At 44.9% G+C, this 21,868-nt stretch overlaps 1 protein-coding gene across 1 annotated transcript; it reads right to left on the reverse strand.

Annotated features, from left to right (window-relative positions):
• Positions 1–15,331: 15,331 nt before the first annotated feature.
• Positions 15,332–19,824, reverse strand: PRSS42P. The gene is made up of 6 exons (XM_010374812.2): positions 19,611–19,824; positions 19,265–19,421; positions 18,658–18,920; positions 17,588–17,745; positions 16,109–16,235; positions 15,332–15,621 (listed from the first exon to the last, which is right to left on the reverse strand). The coding sequence occupies exons 1-6, from the start codon at positions 19,822–19,824 to the stop codon at positions 15,599–15,601; spliced, it is 942 nt and encodes a 313-aa protein (XP_010373114.2). The 3' UTR covers positions 15,332–15,598.
• Between the last annotated feature and the right edge of the window lie 2,044 nt (positions 19,825–21,868).

Genomic DNA, 21,868 nt, shown 5'->3' on the forward strand with positions numbered 1-21,868 from the left:
TAATTAATTCAGCCAACTTATCAATATAAGGGTGAATTTTCTTTATGGCTTTATTAGCCAAAAACAGCCACTCCAGAATATTATTATCTTGGTGTAAAACGGCTGTTGGCGAATGGGGAGTATGAAAAAGACACAACGAAAGTGGAAGATTGGGTGCAATATAATCAAGGTGAGCTTCATTGATTCTATTTTCTACAAATGACAATTCTTCTTCTGCTACAGGGGATAAAGTCCCCATAGGTTGAATACAAGCATCTACAGCTCTAAGATCAGTTAATAAGTGCCATTTTCCACTTTTCTTTTTAATGACAAACACAGGGGAATTCCATGCAGAAGTACTTGGTTCAATATGCCCTTTGGCCAATTGTTCCTCAACTAAATTCTTTAAAGCCTTAAGTTTTTCTTTAGATAATGGCCACTGTTCCACCTAAACAGGAGTTGTAGTTTTCCACTTCAATTGTAAAGCTTGATGCTTGTGGACAGTGGCTAAGAGTTTAAAGGATTGTAGCCCATTTTGAACATCATATTTTTGGCAGCTGAAGAAATATGAGGAATGCTTAAAAAGGCACTAAATTGTTGTAAAAGATCACAGCCCCAAAGGTTAATATTAATGGGAACAATATAAAAGAACACTTTCCTTGTTGTCCTTCAGGTCCTACACAGCTCAGGGGCTCGACACTTTGGTAGACTATAGAAGCAGTACCTAGGCCAGATAGAGTAACCGATACTTGTTTCTTTTTCCAATGATCAGGCCATTGAGCCAAACATATAAGAGATACATCCACTCCTGTGTCGACTAATCCCTCAAAAAGTATCCTATTAATTTGCAATGAACATAAAGGTTTTTGATCTGAAGCTAAAGTTTCCCAGAAAACAGTTTTCCCAGTGCTACCGAAACCTCCTTGACAAGACACATCTCTAGATAGGAAAGGAAAAAAAGGCAATAAAAGCAATTGTGCAATACGTTCCCCTGCCTCTAGGCACATAAATTGTGAGACTTGTACCATAATAAGGATTTCATCAGTAAAATCAGGATCAATAATTCCTGTGACCACCATTAACTCCCGCATAGCGCTGCTGCTTCAACCTAGCAAAAGTCCTACATGTCCCTTTGGCAAAGGGCCACACACTCCAGTAGTTAACTTATATATTCCTCCATTAGGAGACAGAGTATAAGGTTGAGTAATAGCTAAGTCAGCAGCAGCACTCTGCTTAGTTGCAGCATAAAGCTGGGAAACAGGGGTATGGGGTGATACCCTTAAGGATGACTCGAAGTCATCCCTTGATGTTGTTAAGCCATCGCTCACTGGGTATTGTGGTAGGCCCGCATTGTATTTGTTGGGGCCCCAAGCCTGCAGGCCCCGGTTCCCGTTTCCCGGGAGGGGTGACAATAAATTTCCACTCTTATCAGTTTTTGAACGGCATTCACTTGTCCAATGTCAACCTTTTCCACATCGTTTGCACTCCCCAGAGGGTAACTTTTTCTCTTTTAGAACAGAAGAGCCTAATTTTATCCGGCATTCCTTTTTAAAATGACATAAGACACATTGATAGCATATACCTTGTTTAGAATTGCCTTTTAAAGCCTTAGAAAGTGCCCCAGCAAACAACTGAGCACTGTAAATAGCTCCCCCAACGCCTGCATAAGCCAGAATATACTCATCTAAATTAGCTCCACTGGCCTTTAAAGGTCTTAGTAATTTTTGTTGCAGCTTTCATTTCTTTCAAAAATTTAAATTGTAGGGCTGTAAAAGTCACATTCTGGCCACCGTTTGGGAACTGAGCATTGGGGCCAAAAGCAGCCCGTGTTATTGGGAAAAGATCTAATTCCTCAAAATCATCCTTTTCCTTCAATTCCTTCTTTTCTCCTACAGGAGGAAAAGGCACAGAGAAAACCTGACCTGACATAGGCAAAGAGGTTGGAGGTGGAGGCAAAGGGAAATCTTTTTAACAGGGAAGGCTTGTGGCGGAGAGATAGGAGAAACAGGAGCAGCGGCACCTTGCAATTTTAACAACTGTTGTAACATCTCTAAATTACGCTGCAAATCAGAATTTCCTTCAGATGAATGAGGCATTAGCTCTTCCTCCAATTCCTTGTCCTCAGCAACCGGGGCGTAAATATGTTCGTCTCTAGGATCATTCCTCTCTAAAGCTTCAGATGCCTCACCTCCTGTGGCAGTATCACCATGCTCTGAGTCAGTTTCAAATAACTCTAATGCCTGAGTAATGGAACTACACAAAGTCCACAAAGTCAGAGGCATCGTTTGCCCTCGCTGATGAGCTGGATGCAGGACTTTAACCACTTGTAACCTTTCCTTTCGATTTAACTGCACTTTGGTTTGATATTGAAACCAATAACAATGTTGTTCAACATAGGCAAACAATCGCTTCAAAGTCTTTTCTTTTACTTCTACTCCTATAGACATCAACAGTCCCTGGAGTAACTGCAAATATTCAGAGGCCAGAGAGGTGGAATTCCTCATAATTTTCCCATGGGTCCCCCTTCATTTATTTACCTGCCTGGGGTGTTCCCCCTCCGGTTCCTTGCTCTCATGGAGCCATGGACCCTGCTCGCTGTGCCAGATGTTGGGGTCTGCGTGTTTCCTAAACAAAGGAATGAACACACAAGACAAGACAAACATGGCGGCCGCCCCGAAGGACACGCTCCGCTTTATTTTATACAGTCGTTTGTGGAATGTTACCAAGTCACAAGATACATTGTTGTTTTTCTGACCTTTCCCTGACTTTCTGGATTTTCAAGATGTTTACACATAAACAGGTCCCCAGGGCGTGCTGTTTGCAGCTGGCTCCTTTGTCCTCCCTGTTTGCAGGGAAGGAACACCCTGCTTCATTTTCAAGAGCAGGACTTATCAGGAACGTCTTGTTTGCGAGCACGTAGTCCTCTACAACTGACCATAGGAAACTCCTCATGAGGCCATCAGTGCAGGCTGGGGGAGAGAAGGCAGGGTGGCAGGAGTGGAAACTATGGGCATTTGAACGACTTCCTCGTGTAACTTACTGTGCTTTCAGGACCTTCTTGAGCCTAATCACATATATACCACTTCAATTTGATAATGGAATGCTGCTGTGCACAACCCACTTTATGGCTAGATGGGTCTGAAAGCACTCAGTTCGTGATCGGCAGTTCAGGTCACATGGTGACTTGATGACCCATAGTCAAACATTCAGTTTCCACCAAAGCCTAGTAACAGGCCAAGAGCTGACTCTCAAAAGGACAGTAGTTATCTGCAGAAGATAGCAGGGCCTTGCTCCAAAATCCTAGAGGCCTCTGTTGTGATTCACCTATGGGGGCCTGCCAGAGGCTCCAAACAGCAACCCTGTCTGCCACTGACACCTCAAGCACCATTGGATCTGCTGGGTCATATGGCCCAAGTGGCAGAGCAGCTTGCACAGCAGCCTGGACCTGTTGCAGAGCCTTCTCTTGTTCTGGACCCCACTCAAAACTGGCATCCTTTCAGGTCACTCGATAAATGGGTCAGAGTGACACACCCAAATGAGGAATATGTTGCCTCCAAAATCCAAATAAACCCACTAGGCAGTGTGCCTCTTCCTTGGTTGTAAGAGGGGCCAAATGCAGCTACGTATCCTTCACCTTAGAAGGAATATCTCGATAGGCCCCACACCACTGAACCCCTAAAAATTTTACCAAGGTAGAAGGTCCCTGAATTTTAGTTGGATTTATTTCCCATCCTCTGGCATGTAAATGTCTCACCAATAAGTCCAGAGTGTTTGCTACTTCTTGCTCACTGGATCCAATCAGCATGTCATCAATGTCATGTACCAGTGTGGTATCCTGCAGAAACAGAAAGCAATCAAGGGCTCTCCAAATAAGATTACGACACAAAGCCAGAGAGTTGATACACCCCTGAGGAAGGATAGTAAAGGTATATTGCTGGCCTTGCCAGCTGAAGGCAACTTGCTTCTGATGGGCCTTATGGACAGGAATGGAAAAAAAAGGCATTTGCCAAGTCAATGGCTGCATACTTGGTACCAGGAGATGTGCTAATTTGCTTAAACAATGAAAGCACATCTGGTACAGCAGCTGCAACTGGAGTCACCACTTGGTTAAGCTTATGATAATCTGCTATCATTCTCCAAGATCCATCTGTCTTCTGCACAGGCCAAATGGGAGAGTTGAACAGGGATGTGGTGGGAATCACCTCCCCTGCATCTTCAAGTCCTTGATGGTGGCACTGATCTCTGTAGTCCCTCCCGGGATGCAATGTTGTTTTTGATTTACTATTTTTCTAGATAGAGGCAGCTCTAATGGCTTCCATTTGGCCTTTCCCACAATAATAGCCCTCGCCCTACCAGTCAGGGAGCCAATGTGGGAGTTCTGTCAGCTGCTAAGTATGTCTATGCCAATTATGCATTCTGGCACTGGGGTAATGACCACAGGATGAGTCCAGGGACCCACTGGACCGAGGTCAGACTTCAGCTAAAACTCCACTAATTACCTGACCTCCATAAGTCCCTACTTTAACTGGAGGACCACAATGACATTTTGGGTACCCTGGAATCAGTGTCGGCTCAGAACCAGTGTCCAGTAGTCCCTGAAATATCTGATCATTTCCCTTTCCCCAATGCACAGTTACCGTGGTAAAAGGCCATAGGTCTCCTTGGGGAAGGATGGGAGAAATATTAACAGCACAAGTTGTCAGTAGTGTAATGGGGTCTTTCCTCAAGGGGACCCAGCCTCCCCTTCATTCAAGGGGTTCTGGGTCTGTAAACTGGCTCAAGTCTGGAAATTGATTGAGGGGCCATGATTCTCTGTGTTTATAATTCAAATTAGTCTGTTATCCATCCGACCTAGAATTTTCTGCTTATATAAATTAAGTAGGAATACAGTAGGCTTCCTATCAATTTCACTTCTAGAAACACCTTGATTAATTACCCAATGCCAGAACTCTACACGAGTCAGACCATTCTGATTGCTGCTTTGCCTCTGCTGTTCATTACGGTAGCTATGCCCAACTTGCCTTTGATGGTTAAGTGCCACCACTTGGCCCCTACCACCTTGAGATCCAATTATTCCCACTGTATTTAAATTTTGTAATTTAGTGACTGCAGTTCCCACTGTTAGATCTGACATACAGAGAAGAGCACTTACAGGGCCCTTCAAAGACACAGGTACTAACCTCACGAATCTATTTCACAAGGCATTGATCAAGGGTATATCCTCTGGACCCTCCCAGCTGGGATGAGTAGGTCTAAAGTGACTAATCCACTCCACCATCTCAATCTCCCTAAGCCTTTGGATGCCTTCCTCTATATTAAACCAAGGGAGATCAGGCATTTCCAGCTCCCTCACAGTGGGCCATCTTTTAATGCATATTTCAGCTAACCAAGCAAATAAACTATTAGAACCTTATTTTAACTCACTGAGCTGCAACTTTAAATGCAGAGTCCCTACTTGGTGTGCCCAAATCAATAAATTCATCCTGATCCAACTCTATGTTCCTTCCACCATTATCCCATACCCTTAATATCCATTCCCATGCATGTTCTCCGGATTTCTGCTTATATAAATTAGAAAACTCCAGTAGTTATTTTCAAGTGTAGTGCACCTTCTCATGGGTCACACTCTCAACCTCACCTCTAAGGGCCCACCAGGACTAGTTATAGGTCTAGTTATAGGTCTAGAAGCAAATGGGGGTATTGGGGGTGGCTCCTGAGGAGAATCAACATTACCTTGTCTGGCAACTGTCTCAGAAGAGGCCATCACTGTTGCCTCAGGCAGCACAGGGTTTATCTCCTTAGACAAAAGTGGAAAGGCTGGTGGCAACATGGGTCAGGGAGGGGATGTTGCCCCTACTGGGGATGGGAAAGCTTTTCTTCTGGCCAAAAAAGTTCAGCAGAGTTTACTAATTCGGTGTCCCCAGCTTCATCAGGGTCCTCTTACAAGTCCCCATTCCAAGTTGCAGGGTCCCATTCTTTTCCAATCAATGCCCTCACTTTAACAGTAGACACCTGGCGAGACTGTGCATGCACATTTCATTGCAGGTCAGCCACTCACATGATAAGAGCTTATGTCTGCTTTTCCACAATTTCAGCTCTTTCTCTACAAGAGATAAGACTCTCACACAGGGCAATCTTAGCAGATTTGAGGCTCAGTATCTGCTTCTGAAACTGGGAGTTAGAATCCCTGAGTTCATCATTCTCTTTCATCACTTTGTCCACTGAACTTAAAAGCAAACAACCAGCTTCATTTTGTTCCTTGGCTCTCCACATATGGTCAAAGGTATTGTGTATAGAGTCACTAAAGTCCTTGCCTCTCATGAGCTGTGAATCAGGAGTGTCAAATGTATTTATTTTGCATAACTCTCTAAACAGTTCATGCCAAGGACTATCAGTGTTCTCCATACTATTAGAAGTAGAGTCTTGCTGGGTGCAGTAGCACATGCCTATAATCCCAGCACTTTGGGAGGCCAAGGCAGGCAGATCACAAGGTCAGGAGTTTGAAACCAGCCTGACCAACATGGTGAAACCTTGTCTCTACTAAAAATATTTTTAAAATTAGCCGGGCTTGGTGGCCAGTGCCTGTAATCCCAGCTACTCGGGAGGCTGGGGCAGGAGAATCTCTTGAATCTGGAAGCCAGAGGTGGTAGTGAGCCAAGATCATGCCACCACACTCCAGCCTGGGCAACAGGGTGAGACGCCATCTCAAAAAAAAAAAAAAAAAAAAAAGTTTAGAAGTAGAGTCTTTTGCATTGTTGTGTCTAATCATATTAAGCAGCCAATTCCAGAAATCCCAAAACCAATGAAATAACTCCATCCTTAATATTCTGTTCCTTTAGAACCACTCCTGGTACCAAAATCTATGTTAGTCAGAGTTCTAGACAGGAGACATATATATATGAGAGTTTGTTAACTCACACAATCACAAGGTCCCACAATAAGCCATCTGCAAGCTGAGGAGCAAGAAAAGCCAGTCCAAGTCCTAAAACTGAAGAACTTGGAGTCTGATGTTCAAGGACAGGAAGCATCCAGCACAAGAGAAAGATGTGGGCTGGGAAGCTAGACCAGTCTAGTCTTTTCATGTTTTTTCTGCCTGCTTTATATTCTAGCTGTCCTGGCAGCTGATTAAATGGTGCCCACCCAGATTAAGGGTGAGTTTGCCTTTTCCAATCCACTGACTGAAATGTTAATCTCCTTTGGCAACACCCTCACAGACACACCCATGATCAATACTTTGCATCCTTCAGTCCAATGAAGTTGACACTCAGTGTCAACCATCACAATCCCCCATTCATGAGTGTCCCTAAAAGACAGTGGTGAGGGGAAATCCTGTACGTAGAGTTTCACACAGTACACCTGGTCATCAACTCGCTGTAAAGGGAGAAGTGGCCTGAGTAAGAATATATATGGATCCTCAAGCAGTGAAGAATGGCTTGTCTGGTTGGTTGGGCCTTAAGAGCAAACTTCAAACATTTGGGGAAGAAGCACACGGCTAGACCTATAGGAGTGGGTATAATAGGTGTGGCTTTTTAAAATCTCATGCCAATGCCCACCAATGGGTATCTGCTGAAGAGGAAGCACTCAACGTTGAACCAGGTGGATAGGATGACTCCTCCAGTAGAGCTCAGCTAGCGCCTGTCCTTGTCAACCTCTGCACTACACACTGTGCTCAGGAAAAGAATATAATTGTGTTGGCAGGATTGGAGGCTATTCATTCACCCAATAAAACAGCATGAGTTTCCTCTGAACAAAGGTGATCTAGCTACTACTGCTCTGAATGTCTAATCTGTCAGCATCAGAGAGCAATGCCAAGCCTTTGATATGCTACATTCCTGAAGGAAACCAACTAGCTATTTGGTAGGAAGATGATTATATCAACCCCCTTCTACCCTGGAGGGCCAATATCTCATCCTTAGTGGGGTTCATACATATTATAAATATATATATATCTTATAAATAATCTTTGTAAAAATTATTTATTATTGATCTTTTAATGCACATGCATTTAATTATTTTGTGTGATGAAATGGCAAGTATGCATAAAGCACTGCTGCTGTATACAGAAGTATGATGCTGACTCAAGAAAACACATGTGCAGTTGTTTGAGTTGTGAACTGAACTAGCTGGTTTTATCATGGGACATCATTTTTACTTTCAAAGAATGAATCATAATAGAACTATTGTTATTTTGACCTAAGTATTTGGCAGGCATTTTCTCAAAAATAAACTAAGTTAGAATCTGTGACTTTAAGAAAAATAACTGACAGTATTTGTTGCCTATGTTAAAATTTGAGCTTTCAAGTGAAAATTTGAATCTTGGAAAATTTGTATGTGCTACCATGAACACAACAGCTTTCCAATCATTAAAGACTTTTCTGATGACAGTGGTGATAATCTGAGTGAAGGCAATTCTTTTCTGATATTGTACAGTACTCTATAATGAAATGTGTCAACTTTTGGAAAATCTGCATAACTAAGTAAACCAATATTTTCCAATGATTTTACAAAGTTATGCATGTGTAAAAGGCCCATTCAAAATGAAGGGTCAACAGATTTTAATGTAATGAGTACAAAAGTTCAGTTTTATATTCTACATCATGGGTTTTTCTTTTCTGCCACATGGTCAGGCTGCAAATTTTCCAAACTTTTATGTTCTGCTTCCCTTTTAAACATAAGTACTAATTTCAGATTATCTCTCTATGAATGCATATGGCTGACTCTACACTTTCAGAAAAAAACAGGTCACCTCTTGAACGCTTTGCTGCTTAGAAATTTCTTCCACCAGATACCCTAAATCATCTCTCTCAAGTTCACAGTTCCAGAGATCTCTAGGACAGGGACAAAATGCCACCAGTCTCTTTGCTAAAGCACAACAAGAGTGACCTTTACTCCAGTTCCCAATAAGTTCCTCATCTCCATCTGAGACCACTTCAGCCTGGACTTCACTGTCCATATCACTATCAACATTTTGGTCAAAAGCCATTCAACAAGTCTCTAGGAAGTTCCAAACTTTCCCACATCTTCCTGTCTTCTTCTGAGCCCTCCAAACTGTTCCAACCTCTGTGTGTTACCCAGTTCCAAAGTTGCTTCCACATTTTCAGGTATCTTTATAGCATTACCTCACTATTCCAGTACCAATTTTCTGTATTAGTCCATTTTCACACAGCTAAAAAGAACTACCTGAAACTGGGTAATTTACAAACAAAAGAGGTTTAATTGGCTCACAATTTCACATGACTGGGGAGGCCTCAAGAAATTTACAATTATGGTGGGAGGCAAAGGAGAAGCAAGGCACAGCTTACATGGTGGCAGGAGAGAGAGCAAGCAAATGGGGAACTGCCAAACACTTTTAAACCAGCAGATCTCGTGAGAATTCATTCACTATCATAAGAACAGCATGGGAGAAACCACTACCATGATCCGCTCACCTCCTACCAGGTTCCATCATAGACACACAGGGATAACAATTCAAGATGAGATTTGGGTGGGGACACAGAACCAAACCATATCAGCTACCTTATCCTTGATATTAAGGTGTGAATCTTGTAGGATCTCTACTGATCACCCAAGTATTCAGTGAGATCCCTGCTCTCTGGTTGGATGAAACTTGAATGTCTCCCGGTACTGCGTGAGTTCTGAGAATTGCTGAACTTATGGCTCCCTGGTATTTGTCCTTTGCCTAGTCACCTGGAAATTTACCCTATTCATGTGCAAATTAACATTCAGCCAAAGCCTAAAAGGGAGTGCTCTGCAGATTTCTGGAACTTTCTCTGCTTATCTTCACCCTATATAGTATGATTTGGGAAACTTTTCTATATATAGCTAAATAGTAAATATTTGAGGCTTTGTAGGCCACACATAGTCTCTGCTATATTCTTTTTATAAAAACAAGTCTTTCAAAAGTGTATAAATCATTCTTATCTTAGGCCTGTACAAAAAAAGACTATGTCTTAAATTGGTCCACAACCATAGTCTGCCAACCTCTGCTCTACAGTATTCTCATCTGCAAACTCCAGATACCTAGCCTTCCTGAACTCAAATATCTGTCTCCTTCACTTAGTGATATCAGTGTTCTGTTTGGGTTTCCCTCTCTGTGCCATCTGAAAATTGCCTCCACAAAGGAGGCCAATATAATTACAGAACTCACTTCACTTGTTTTCCTTCTCTCTAGGATCACAGTAATATATTGGCTATTGTCCTAATATCTGAAGTTATTAAAATAAATAACTGAATAAAATAACTCTAAATAAAATAAAATAAATAACTCAGAATAAAATAATTCTGTCCAGTTTTTTCTAATTGTTTATAATGGGAAAGCAAGTTCTTTAGTGAATATTCCTTAATGGCCCTACAATACTATTTTGTGTCTTTTAAAAAATAGATAATAGAATTGCCAAGACCAGCTCAGTTGGGGAGACCCTAACCCAGCAGCGCTAGAGGAATTAAAGACACACACAGAAGTATAGAGATGTGAAGTGGGAAATCAGGGGTCTCACAGCCTTCAGAGCTGAGAGCCCCAAACAGAGACTTACCCACATATTTATTAACAGCAAACCAGTCATTAACATTGTTTCTACAGATATTATATTAACTAAAAGTATCCCTTATGGGAAACGAAGGGACAGGCCGAATTAAAGGAATAGTTTGGGCTAGTTAACTGCAGCAGGAACATGTCCTTAAGGCATAAATCGCTCATGCTATTGTTTGTGGCTTAAGAATGCCCTTAAGCAGTTTTCTGCCCCAGGCGGGCCAGGTGTTCCTTGCCGTCATTCCCGTAAACCCACAACCTTCCAGCTCAGGCATTAGGGCCATTATGAACATGTTACAGTGCTGCAGAGATTTTGTTTATGGCCAGTTTTAGGGCCAGTTTATGGCCAGATTTTGGGGGGCTTGCTCCCAACATAGAATAATGCTTGGACTGATTTCTAGGTCTCTTGATCTGAAATTTCCACATCACTCTTTTTGTTTTTAAAAAAATGCCTAACCAAAGACTAGAGTTAGCCCAGATTTTGATAAATTCCTGATCAATCTGGTGATGAAGTTATCTCGGAATCTCTTTGGCCACTCCCTTCTCCTCCCATACCCCTTGCTGTGAGATATCTGACTTTCTTAGATAAGGCAATCACATAGAAATGTAGGAAAGAAAAGAAGTTGGGTAACTTCGGAATCTTCGTTCTTTCCTTTTCATTACTCCTCCAGCTACTCAAGACCCAAGTGTTCAGTAGTCTGAAATTTCTGTTTTGCAACTGGTGACCTGCAAGAAAGTAACATGTGTGAAAGGTAAAGCTAGCTTTGTGTGTGTGTGTAAAAGGTAAAGCTAGCTCTTTTTTTTTTTTTTTTGGAGACAGAGTTTTGATTTTTCGCCCAGGCTGGAGTATAGTGGCACAATCTTGGCTCACTGCAACCTCCGCCTCCCAGGTTCAAGCGATTCTCCTGCCTCAGCCTACCGAGTAGCTGGGACTACAGACGCAAGCCACCACACCTGGCTAATTTTTGTGTTTTTAGTAGAGATGGGGTTTCACCATGTTAGCCAGGATGATCTCAATCTCCTGACTTCGTGACCCACCTGCCTCAGCCTCCCGAAGTTCTGAGATTACAGGCCACCGCTCCCGGCCAGTAAAGCTAGCTTTTAAAGCTCATACTGCTGACCTATAGGAGGAACCTTAAAGGTCATTAAGTGAAGACATAGCACTTGCACCAAAGAAGTCATAAAGGACAAACGTGTGGTGAGGAACAGTCCCTAACCAGCAATAGGAAAGTCCTCAATTGTTCTGCTAACTTGGAAGACTACTTGCAATCTAAATTGAGGGAGTATAATTTCTTTCACTCAACATAATGTTTTTTAAATTTCATCCATGTCATTTTGCGTATTCATAGTTCATTTTTATTCTTTTTCTTTTTAAATGTTATTTACTTTTTCTTTTCATTTATTTTTAAATGAACAAAAGTGTATTATTTTTATTGCTGAGTAGTATTTCATCACTCAACTGTTGACATTAGGATTGTTTCCAGATCCTGGCTGTTATGAATACAGATGTGATAAACATTCATATATAAGTCTTTGAATGGTGACAAAACTTATTTGCCTGGCCAAACTTTAGTCAGGCATCTAAATCTTCTCCTAGATCTGTCTGTGCACTTCCTCATAAAATCTGCTTTTACCAAAAGAACTCTGCTAAGTCCATTTAGCCAGAACTCCCATTCTTGCTATCTGATTATCCTCATTATCTGATCAGTTTCCTCATCCTCTCCCATCCCCTAGGATCACTCTGGCCTATCTTAAGCAAGAATCCTGTTAGGTCAGATAAGCCAGGATCCCCCTTACACCTTACTATGGTTTCACTGGGTCCCCCAAAGTTCATGTGTTGGAAACTTTATCCCCAAAGCAAAAGTGTCTGAAGATGGGCCTAATGGGAAGTGTTTAGGTCATGAGGGTTCCACCAATCAATACATTATAACAAATTTTATATCAGAATTAAAGCTAATTATGAAACGACTTCAGGTTATAAGTTCTCTCTCTCTCTCTCTCCCTCCCTCCCTCTCACCCTTCTGCCTTCTGCCTTCTGCCACAGGATGACACAGCAAGAAGGCCCTCACAAGATGCCAGCACCTTAAGACTGGACTTTCCAGCCTCAGAACTGTAAAAAATAAATCTTCTTTTATAAATTACCCAGACTGTGGTATCCTGTTAAAGCAACACAAATGAACTAAGACACCCCTGATATTTCTTCTCAGTAATATTCCATCCACTGATCCCCACACTTCTCTTTGGTTATAAATTCCCACATGTCTACACTGTATTCAAAGTTGAGCCCAGTCTCTCTTCCTCACCCTGGAAGGGAGACCCTATTGTAGTGATCCTTAAACCTGTTTTGTTGGTCCTCAATAAAGTCTTCCTTGTTGTGCTTTAATAAACATTACTGAATAATTTTTTCTTTAACAGTGAACATTGTTGCTATGTTTCTTCAAGTCTGTGGCTTTTATTTTCATTTTCTTAATACTGTCTTTCTAAGAGCAGAAGAGTTTAACTTTGTTGAGATCCAATATATCATTCTTTTCTTATGTGGTACATACTTTTTGAATCATATTTAAAGAATCTATGCCTAACAAAGATCAGAAAGATTTTTCTTCAAGCTTTCTTAGAGAAGTTTTATAAATTCAGGTTTTACATTTAGTTCTATAATATGTTAATTTTTCTACATAATGCAAGGTAAGGATCAAGGCTCTTTTTTTTTTTTTTTTTTTTTTGCATAGGAATATGCCATCATTCCAGCACCATTTATTAGACTTACCCTTTCCCCCAAATAATTACCTCAGCACTTTTGTTGAAATCAATTGGCCATATGGGTTGGGGCCTATTTCTGGACCCTCTATCCTGTTTCTTTTTTTTTTTTTTTTTTTTTTTTTTTTTTGAGGCGGAGTCTCGCTCTGTCGCCCAGGCTGGAGTGCAGTGGCGCGATCTCGGCTCACTGCAAGCTCCGCCTCCCGAGTTCACGCCATTCTCCTGCCTCAGCCTCCCAAGTAGCTGGGACTACAGGCGCCCGCCACCGCGCCCGGCTAATTTTTTGTATTTTTAGTAGAGACGGGGTTTCACCATGGTCTCGATCTCCTGACCTTGTGATCCGCCCGCCTCGGCCTCCCAAAGTGCTGGGATTACAGGCGTGAGCCACCGCGCCCGGCCCCCTCTATCCTGTTTCATTGATATATATATGTATGGCAAATGCACCTGAAAGCAATAATTTAACTTAAGCATATCTGGAGAATGACCCTACCATCTAAGAAGAATGTGTATTCAAAGTCCTGAGCTAAGGAATCCAGGAGTGGCCAACCTAGAGATTCCCTCCTTATCTATGAAGGACATCTGAACACCCAGCCCATCCCTTGGAACACAGGCCATATAGGGGGATCAAGGCCCTTTGTTTTGGATTAGATGGAGGTTGCTAGGTGGAGGGTGTTAGGTGAAAATGCATGTTTCTTACAAACAGTAGCAGTACTCCTGTCCAGCCTGCTGCCACTGGACCACCCCTGTATGTAAGTCCCTCCAATAAACCCTATGTCTCATTCACTGCCTCCAGCTCTTTTCTTCAGCCTCCTGGATACGATGCCATCCCTATTAGCATCAACAGGGCTCCAGCACAACACCTTATGCCAGTACAACTCTGTCTTAATTACCATACCTTTATAGTAGGTCTTGAAATCCAATAGTTATCTGCATCGGTTAATTCTAGGTCCAATATGGATGAATCTCAAAAACCACATATGGAAAAAATATGTGGAGGGTAAGAAGCCAGACACAAAAGAGCATTTGCTGTATGGCTCCATTTATATGAGGCTCAATAACATGCAAATCTGATCTGATAGTAATCAGAGCAGTAGTTATCCACTAATCTCTACCTTTTTTTTTTTTTTTTTGAAACAAAGTCTCACTCTGTTGCCCAGACTGGAGTGCAGCAGCGTGATCTCAGCTCACTGCAACCTCGACCTCCCAGGTTCAAGCAATCCTCCCACCTCAGCCTCCCCAGTAGCTTGGACTACAGGCATGCACCAACATGCCCAGCTAATTTTTGTATTGTTAGTGGAGACGGGATTTAGCATTGTTGTCTTGGCTGGTCTCGAACTCCTGGGCTCAAGCAATCTGCCTTCCTCAGCCTCCCAAAGTGCTGGGATTACAGGTGTGAGCCACAGTTCAGCCTCTACCAATCTTTATTCATGTAAATACTCACATGCACCTTCTTTCCATAGGCAAAACACACTAATCCTCTCCTAAAAGGAGGCAACTTCAATGTTTCATAAACAAAGGAGGAAACTGGAAGCAATAATGTGGTCTGCATCATATCAAAGAACTACCCTGGGACCCATAGGGTAATGAGGGAAATGGTCAGAATCAGTAAGCACCCCAACCTATCATCTCCCTAACCCTCAGCCCTGTGTTTTCCATAGAGCCTGATTAAAGTGATCTGGTGCTCAAGGTTTGGAGAAGGAGAGGCAGAAATAGGCAGAAAATGGAGGATGTAGTTTGGGATGTAGTGCCCTGACCCCTCTCTTGCTTCCAGTTTCTCTCACTTCCTCCTTCCCAGATGCAATGACTAGCAAACTCAGCTACAAAACTCCATGCAGAAATGCTGATGGCCATGGAGAGCATAGGCAGCAAACCCAACTGTCTAAAACCATCCATCCAACTCACAACTGGGTAGGCAGAGACTACCCCTCTCACTCTTTAGTTTAAAAAAAATCCACATCTTCCTAAGTTTAATGTGAGGTAAATTCTCTTCAGTGTCCCCAATAACCAGGCCAGTAGAAATGCAGAACACTGGAGACTCTCCAAACATTTATTTAGTTGATATCTGAAAACTCCACACTCCATAACAGACTCAATACAACTTGCAGTGTCCCTGAAAGTGGCCACTAGGCCACTGAGGAAGGGAGTGCCAAGAATGGGTTGCCCCAAGAGAGCTGGTGTGGCAGAGGCTGTCCACTCACAGATGGATCCACACTGGGCTGCAGGGGATCTTCTTCCAGCCCCAGTGGAGCCAGAGTGGAAGTCCCAGGCCTCACACCTCTGCAGGGACCTGGTGACGCCTCCTTCACTCTCTCTGAGCAATCACCCAGCTGGCTGGTTTCACAGAGTTTCAGGTGGGAGCCCTGAAACCAGAACCACGTTGAACGCTTACTTCACCGTTGATGATGTCTCTTCTTTGATAGATGTTCCCCCAGATATTGATGAGTCACCGTGGCCCACCTGGCAGGGCGGCTGGCCCTCTAGCTGCAATCGGTTCACTCCCTCCTTCCCACCAGCCAGAGCACAGCCCTGGTGCAGGCACGGCTCAGGCAGGTGACCAGAGCACCAGGCAGGGGCACTTTCCAGGCCCCAGTCTCCCTGCCATGCTCTATTGTATGGATCTCCAGAGGGTCCATGGATTCCAACTGGGATTTGCAGAAAGGGCATTGGGAAGGAGTGGGAGGTTGGAAGAGAGGCCTAGTATAAGACTCAGAAACAAAAGGGGAGTGGACTGGGGTGATCACAGGGCCACCAGGATGCCCAGGGGCAGCAGCAGATGCAGGAGTAAAATGAGGAACACTGCTGGATACGAACAGGTAGCTTGATCCACCACTGCCATCAGCCACTTACTGTAGACACCAATTTCTGTATAAATTCCAGGCAATCCGTGGCGACCACAGCCAATGCCCCAACTCACAATCCCTACCTGGACCCATGTGTCATCATATTCACAGGCCAAGGGACCCCCAGAATCTCCCTGGAGAAAGAGAAAGAAACGAACTTCAGAAATTGAATAGGATCTATATCAGAGCAGACTGACTGTACTACAAGGTGTTGAGGAGACAGGCACAGATAGGGCTTCCTCTGGCACCTCAAAGGCCCCACTGCCCAGATTTCTGTGAATATGACAACTGAATATGTGAGCATGGGAACTAAAAAGTTAAGGGGAAAACTTTAATATGCTCTGAGAAAATGATGACTTCTCATTTTCCAAACCATAGTGGCTGTTAAACGTCTTGAACATCACCTCAGCATGGCTGCCCCCTAAATCCTTGTATTTAGCCTGAAGTTTCTCTACAACTCCTAACCTACATAGCCAGCTCCACACCCTCCAACTCAAGCAGAATTCTGCATGTCCTTTCCCAAACCTCCTCTGCTGACCAACCATCTCAGTCAGAAAAATAGGGTCCTCCTGAACCTCTCCCTCACCCCCACTCCTACATGTAGTCAGTCAATAAGAATGGATGGGTCAACCTCAAAAACACCTTCACTTGCCTCCCTGCCCCAGGCACTGCTCAGGACTCAATTTATCATGGCCTAGGTGATGAAAACAAGCATTTAGACTTCTGTCTATGTACCACACAGCTCAGGGAGTCATTTATCGAAAAGGCAAATCTAATTATGCTCACCAAAGCCCCCTCCCAAGTCCTGCCAGAGCAAAATCTAGAAAATTGGCACTGCACTCCAAGTCATACACATTCTGACTCCAACCCACTTCTCAGCCACATTTGCTGCCTCATTGCTCCAAATGTGCAAAGTGTCCCTTAACATGAGAAGTACCCTCAGACCTCTGAGCCACTGTACATGCTATTCCGTCTCCTTACAATGCTGTTTTCCTCTTTCCAAGAAATCCAAATACTCATTCTCTAAGACCCAGCTCAAATGGCCCCTCCTCAGGAAGGCAGCTTGGTGCCGAGGGAAGAGCGTGGGTCTGGGAGTTGGTACTCACAGGAGGATCCTGAAGTAACGTCCTTGGATCTCGCCTTCCACATTCATACAAGGGGTGTGATGTTTATGTTGCAGGGTTGTGGTGTGGGTTAACTGAGATAATGAGGGTTAATGTCCATACTGGCATGGTGAGCATCACATAGGAGGACCTCAATTAGTACGGCATATGTTATTAGCATTTCCCACCCCAGCTTTCCCACACACCAGCAGTGCCCCCAGGCAGTGCTCCTCCCTTTTGAAAGAACAGACCAGGCCAAGTTAGGGCAGCCATGGCAGGTTTCCCTTTATGAATCTCTTTAACTCAACTAGGCGTGAACAGAGGAAGCAGCAAATAACCCAGACTCTGCCATCTGGGAATGGGGAAAGGATCCATGAACTTACCTGGCAAGAATCCTTTCCTTGTTCTTTATAGCCACAGACCATCCCTTTTTTTATTACATCCTTAGTAGATGACAAGGCCTTTTTTATTATCTTATTACATTCCTCATAGCGCATGATGTATTGGTCCACCTCCTGGAGAATTTCTGATGTAAGTTTCTCTCCTATCAAAGAAGATCATCAGATATGCACAAGTGGACAATAGGCCCCTAAGCACCCAGCATCCCTCTGGAAAAAGACAAGGCAGTGAGTATTATTCTCATTTGACACAGAAGGCCCAAAGTTGATATGGGGAGAGGAGGATGTAAGAAACAAAACCAAGACAGGAACAGGAAGAATATTTCAGGAGAGGGAGAGGCAAGGCCTTGCCAACCTGAGAAATGACAACCAAGTATCATCACTCAAAGTATCAGTAGTAATAGTGAGAGTGTGTCCTGTGCATCAGTAAAGCATCTTTACTGTCTAGAGCAGGATCACAGACTCTCAGGCAGAAAATGCCCCAGAAGTACCAAATCCAGCTTCTCCCCAGGGATAGGAGGGCCTACACCCCACCAACAGGAGTCTTCTGGTTCTCTCTACATCTCCAGGAACAGAAAATACCCTGTCCACCAAGGCAGGTGCTTCCAATGAGGAGCAGCTCTGACTGGCAGACAACTCATTACCCTCTGAGGTGTTCCTGGGGAGAACTTTATAGCATCTGGCTCTGTCCAGGGAACCTAAAAATCCCCCCAAACCAGTCAAGCACAGTGTCCCCAACAAATCCACAGAAGGAGATGTTGCCCATGTGTTTCTTCTTCTCCTGGCTCAGTAACTCCAGGTCCCAGGACAAAAGTCTTCCTAAATGGCTGCCATCAAATATTTGTGTTGCAACAAAAGAACTCAACCCAGTTTCTGGTGTCACCCAAGACAACCAGGAACCATGACCCTGACAGCTGCCAAACTGCATGCCCCTCACAACCTGCCACCCACCAGGCAGTCTGCCTCCCTGCTCCTCTCTGTAGCCTTCCTGTCTACTCCAGGGGTAAGGGTGCTTCCTCTCTGCCCCAAGTTTGCTTCCTGCCTTGAAGTCTCACCGCCTTCTTTTGTTTTGCCCCATCCAGTCACCCAGCACCTGGTCCTAGCTTCCACCTGGAAATTCTCCTGAGGGATGCAGATAGGCTGGATGTTTGAGGTAAAATTCACAGGATGATGGAGCTGGAGAAGGGCAAGGTCATTTTGAATGGTTGTAACTGTTGAGAACTTAGGGTGGACAAAAGCTCTTCGGACAGGGACCACCACACTTGTGTTTTCATTATAGACACTCCGATCTCCCATCTTGACACTGTAACGGAGGCGGCTGTGGGAGAGAGGACATGCCTCTAAGAAAAGGCCTGGGAAACATCCTTTGTGCCTTTTCCATACATTTCCAATGTTTCTCAAACTAGCCTCAATCTCTGGGGCCACTATCCCTACCACCCCATCTCCATCACCAAAAACCCTTCCTTGATCACTCTCAAACTTGGTTTGCCTGCCCAACTTAGACATGCCTATAGCAAGACGACGAATGCAGAGACCCCCTCTGGCTTCACTGTGAGTTTTGTTTCGTTGTTGCCAAATTGCCAGGGCAATGGAACTCAGTGGGTGCTTGAGGGGGCCGGCCTGGCCCCAGAAGGCCCCCCAGCCCCGCGTGTGGCTCCTCACCTGGAAATGCAGTGGCCTGCCGTCAGCACCCACGTGGTGGTGACCAGGGTGCCGCCGCAGATGTGCCTGCCTTTGGCCCTCACGCTCACCTGCCAGGGCCACCTCCCTTCCTTCGCGTCCACTCCTCCCACGATTCTCAGAGGGGTTCGGCCACACACTGGGGTGAGGATAGTGTAGGATGAAGAACTCACTCAAAGACACAGGACTTGACTCCCCCGGGTGCCCCGACGACAGCCAAGAAGGAGCCGTGTCCCCCAGGGCTCCCGAGCCACGCTTCAGATTCCCCGGGCTACCAGGTAGCACCTGCCCCAGCCTGGCGCCCAACCTCCGCCTGCGGGCCTCCCACGCAGTGAGTCACCTGGGAAGGACGTAAACAGATTGGGTGGGGGGCCCGCCGCAGGTGCTGAGGCCGGGCTCGCTTTGGGGTTCTCGCGGCCCTCCTCTGAGAGGAGAGCGGAGGGAAGGCGTGGCGCCGCCCTGCCCGCCCAGTTCTGCCAGGGCCAGGGCTGAAGGAGCAGGAGCCAGGCCAGGAGGCCCAGGGAGCCGCCGCCAGAGGACATGTCATGGATACCGGCTGCCCCTCTCCGGACAGCTCGCACCCCTGCCGGGGGTTAGCTGGAACCAGGGCTCCTGCGAGGCACGAGGGGGCAGGAGCCTCGAGGGGTGGAAATGGCGGAGCCGACTTGCCGGACCCCGGTCTTGCCAGATTCCTTGTCTGAGTGGGAAATGTCGCCCTCGCGGTGTGGTTTCACTCAGATCCTCACTCCAGACTATGTCCAGCCAGAACCCTGCCCAGGACCAAGGGGTTAGGGTAATTCTGAGAAAACTGCCCTTGATGGAGACCTCCTGCTTTAGGGTCGGCACTTAGGAGGCAGGTGCGATGCTGCTCCTGCCCTTGCAGGCGTGGTACCTGGCCTGGAGCTGGTCAGGATGGGTCTTCTGGGAATTCATCCAGGAGCTCTCATTCTCCATAGCGTCCTCAAATCAGGGCTTCATTCACCAGACCTAGATATTAGGGTAGGAGGACTTTACAGATGAAGCAGGCTAGACAGAGGAGTGGGCTGCTCTTCTGTTTCAGTCACAGGGACATCTTTTAAACAGCCCGCAGGTCAATCCACTCTTATTAGCTCTGTGTCCCTAATGTCTATTCTGTCTGTTCTGGTAGCTCATCCTTTTGTCTGCTGCCCAAGACCTACTACCAAGCCTCTGCCCCTCCTGGCTTCATCTTTGTTGAAGTTGGAGGAAAAACAACAACAATAACAGCTTTTGAATTGCTGTATGTTCCACTTTTTCCTGTCCAAAAGTGGACAACCATGACAGTGTTTTCCAAGGATGCCAGTGCTCTCCTCACCAATTTATTGTTCTAAATCTTGGTGAAGGGGGCATTCTCTAAGGCCCTCTTGGAGCTCAGGGGAGTGGGCGAGCAGGTCATACATCATGAATCCATCCCAATATTCCCCTCTCTCTAACTCTCTCTCTACATTGAACAAGTGTAGGGACCAGCCCTACAGGGCCTGTGGGTTTTTCTCCTCGTGTGTGGAGACGAGAGATTGTAGATATAAAGACATAAGACAGAGACAGAAAGAAAAACAGCTAGGCCCGGGGGACCACTACCACCAAGACGCGGAGACCTGTAGTGGCCTGGACTCGCTGCTATTTATTGTATTCTAGGCAAGGGGGCAGGGTAAGGAGTATGAGTCGTCTCAAACGATTGATAAGGTCACGCAAGTCACGTGTCCACCGGACAGGGGGCCTTTCCCTTTGTGGTAGCCAAGGCAGAGAGGAAAGGCAGCATACATCAGCATTTCTTCTATGCATTTATCAGAAAGATCAAAGACTTTAATACTTTCACTAATTTTGCTACTGCTATCTTCTAAAAACTTAAAAGAAGGAGCCAGGTGTACAGGCGGAACATGAAAGTGGACAAGGAGCGTGACCATAGAAGCGCAGCACCACAGGAAGACGTTTACGCCTCCAGATGACTGTGGGCAGGCCTGGCCAATGCCAGGCCTCCCACAAGAGCTGGTAGAGCAGAGTGTTCTCTAACTCCTCCAGAAAAATGGAGACTCCCTTTCCTGGTCTGCTAAGTAACGGGTGCCTTCCCAGGCACTGGCGCTACTGCTAGACCAAGGAGCTCTCAAGCGGCCCTTATCTGGGCATGACAGAGAGCTCACACTCTTCTAGTCATCCTTCACAGTGTCCCTTCAGCTCCTAATTCTGTATGGCCTGGTTTTTTCTAGGTTATAATTAAAAAACAGAGATTATTATAATAATAGAACAAAGAGTAATACTACAAACTAATGATTAATAATAATTATATCTATATCCTATTTCCAGTATAACTTTTCTTAATTTAATTATTTTCTTTATTATGCTGGAATCGCTTGTGCCTTCAGTCTCTTGCCTCGGCACCTGGGTGGCTTGCCGCCCACAAACAAGGAATTTCTGACATATCACACTTGGTAGCCAAGTGTGGGCCACCACTGAGTTCAAGTTTAAAACAACCAAGTAGCAGCCAGGTGCGGTGGCTCACACCTGTAATCCCAGCACTTTGAGAGGCCAATGCAGGAGGATTGCCTGAGCCCATGAGTCACAAACCCATAT

Source organism: Rhinopithecus roxellana, chromosome 1, assembly GCF_007565055.1.
Source record: "Rhinopithecus roxellana isolate Shanxi Qingling chromosome 1, ASM756505v1, whole genome shotgun sequence".
Lineage (NCBI taxonomy): Eukaryota > Metazoa > Chordata > Mammalia > Primates > Cercopithecidae > Rhinopithecus > Rhinopithecus roxellana.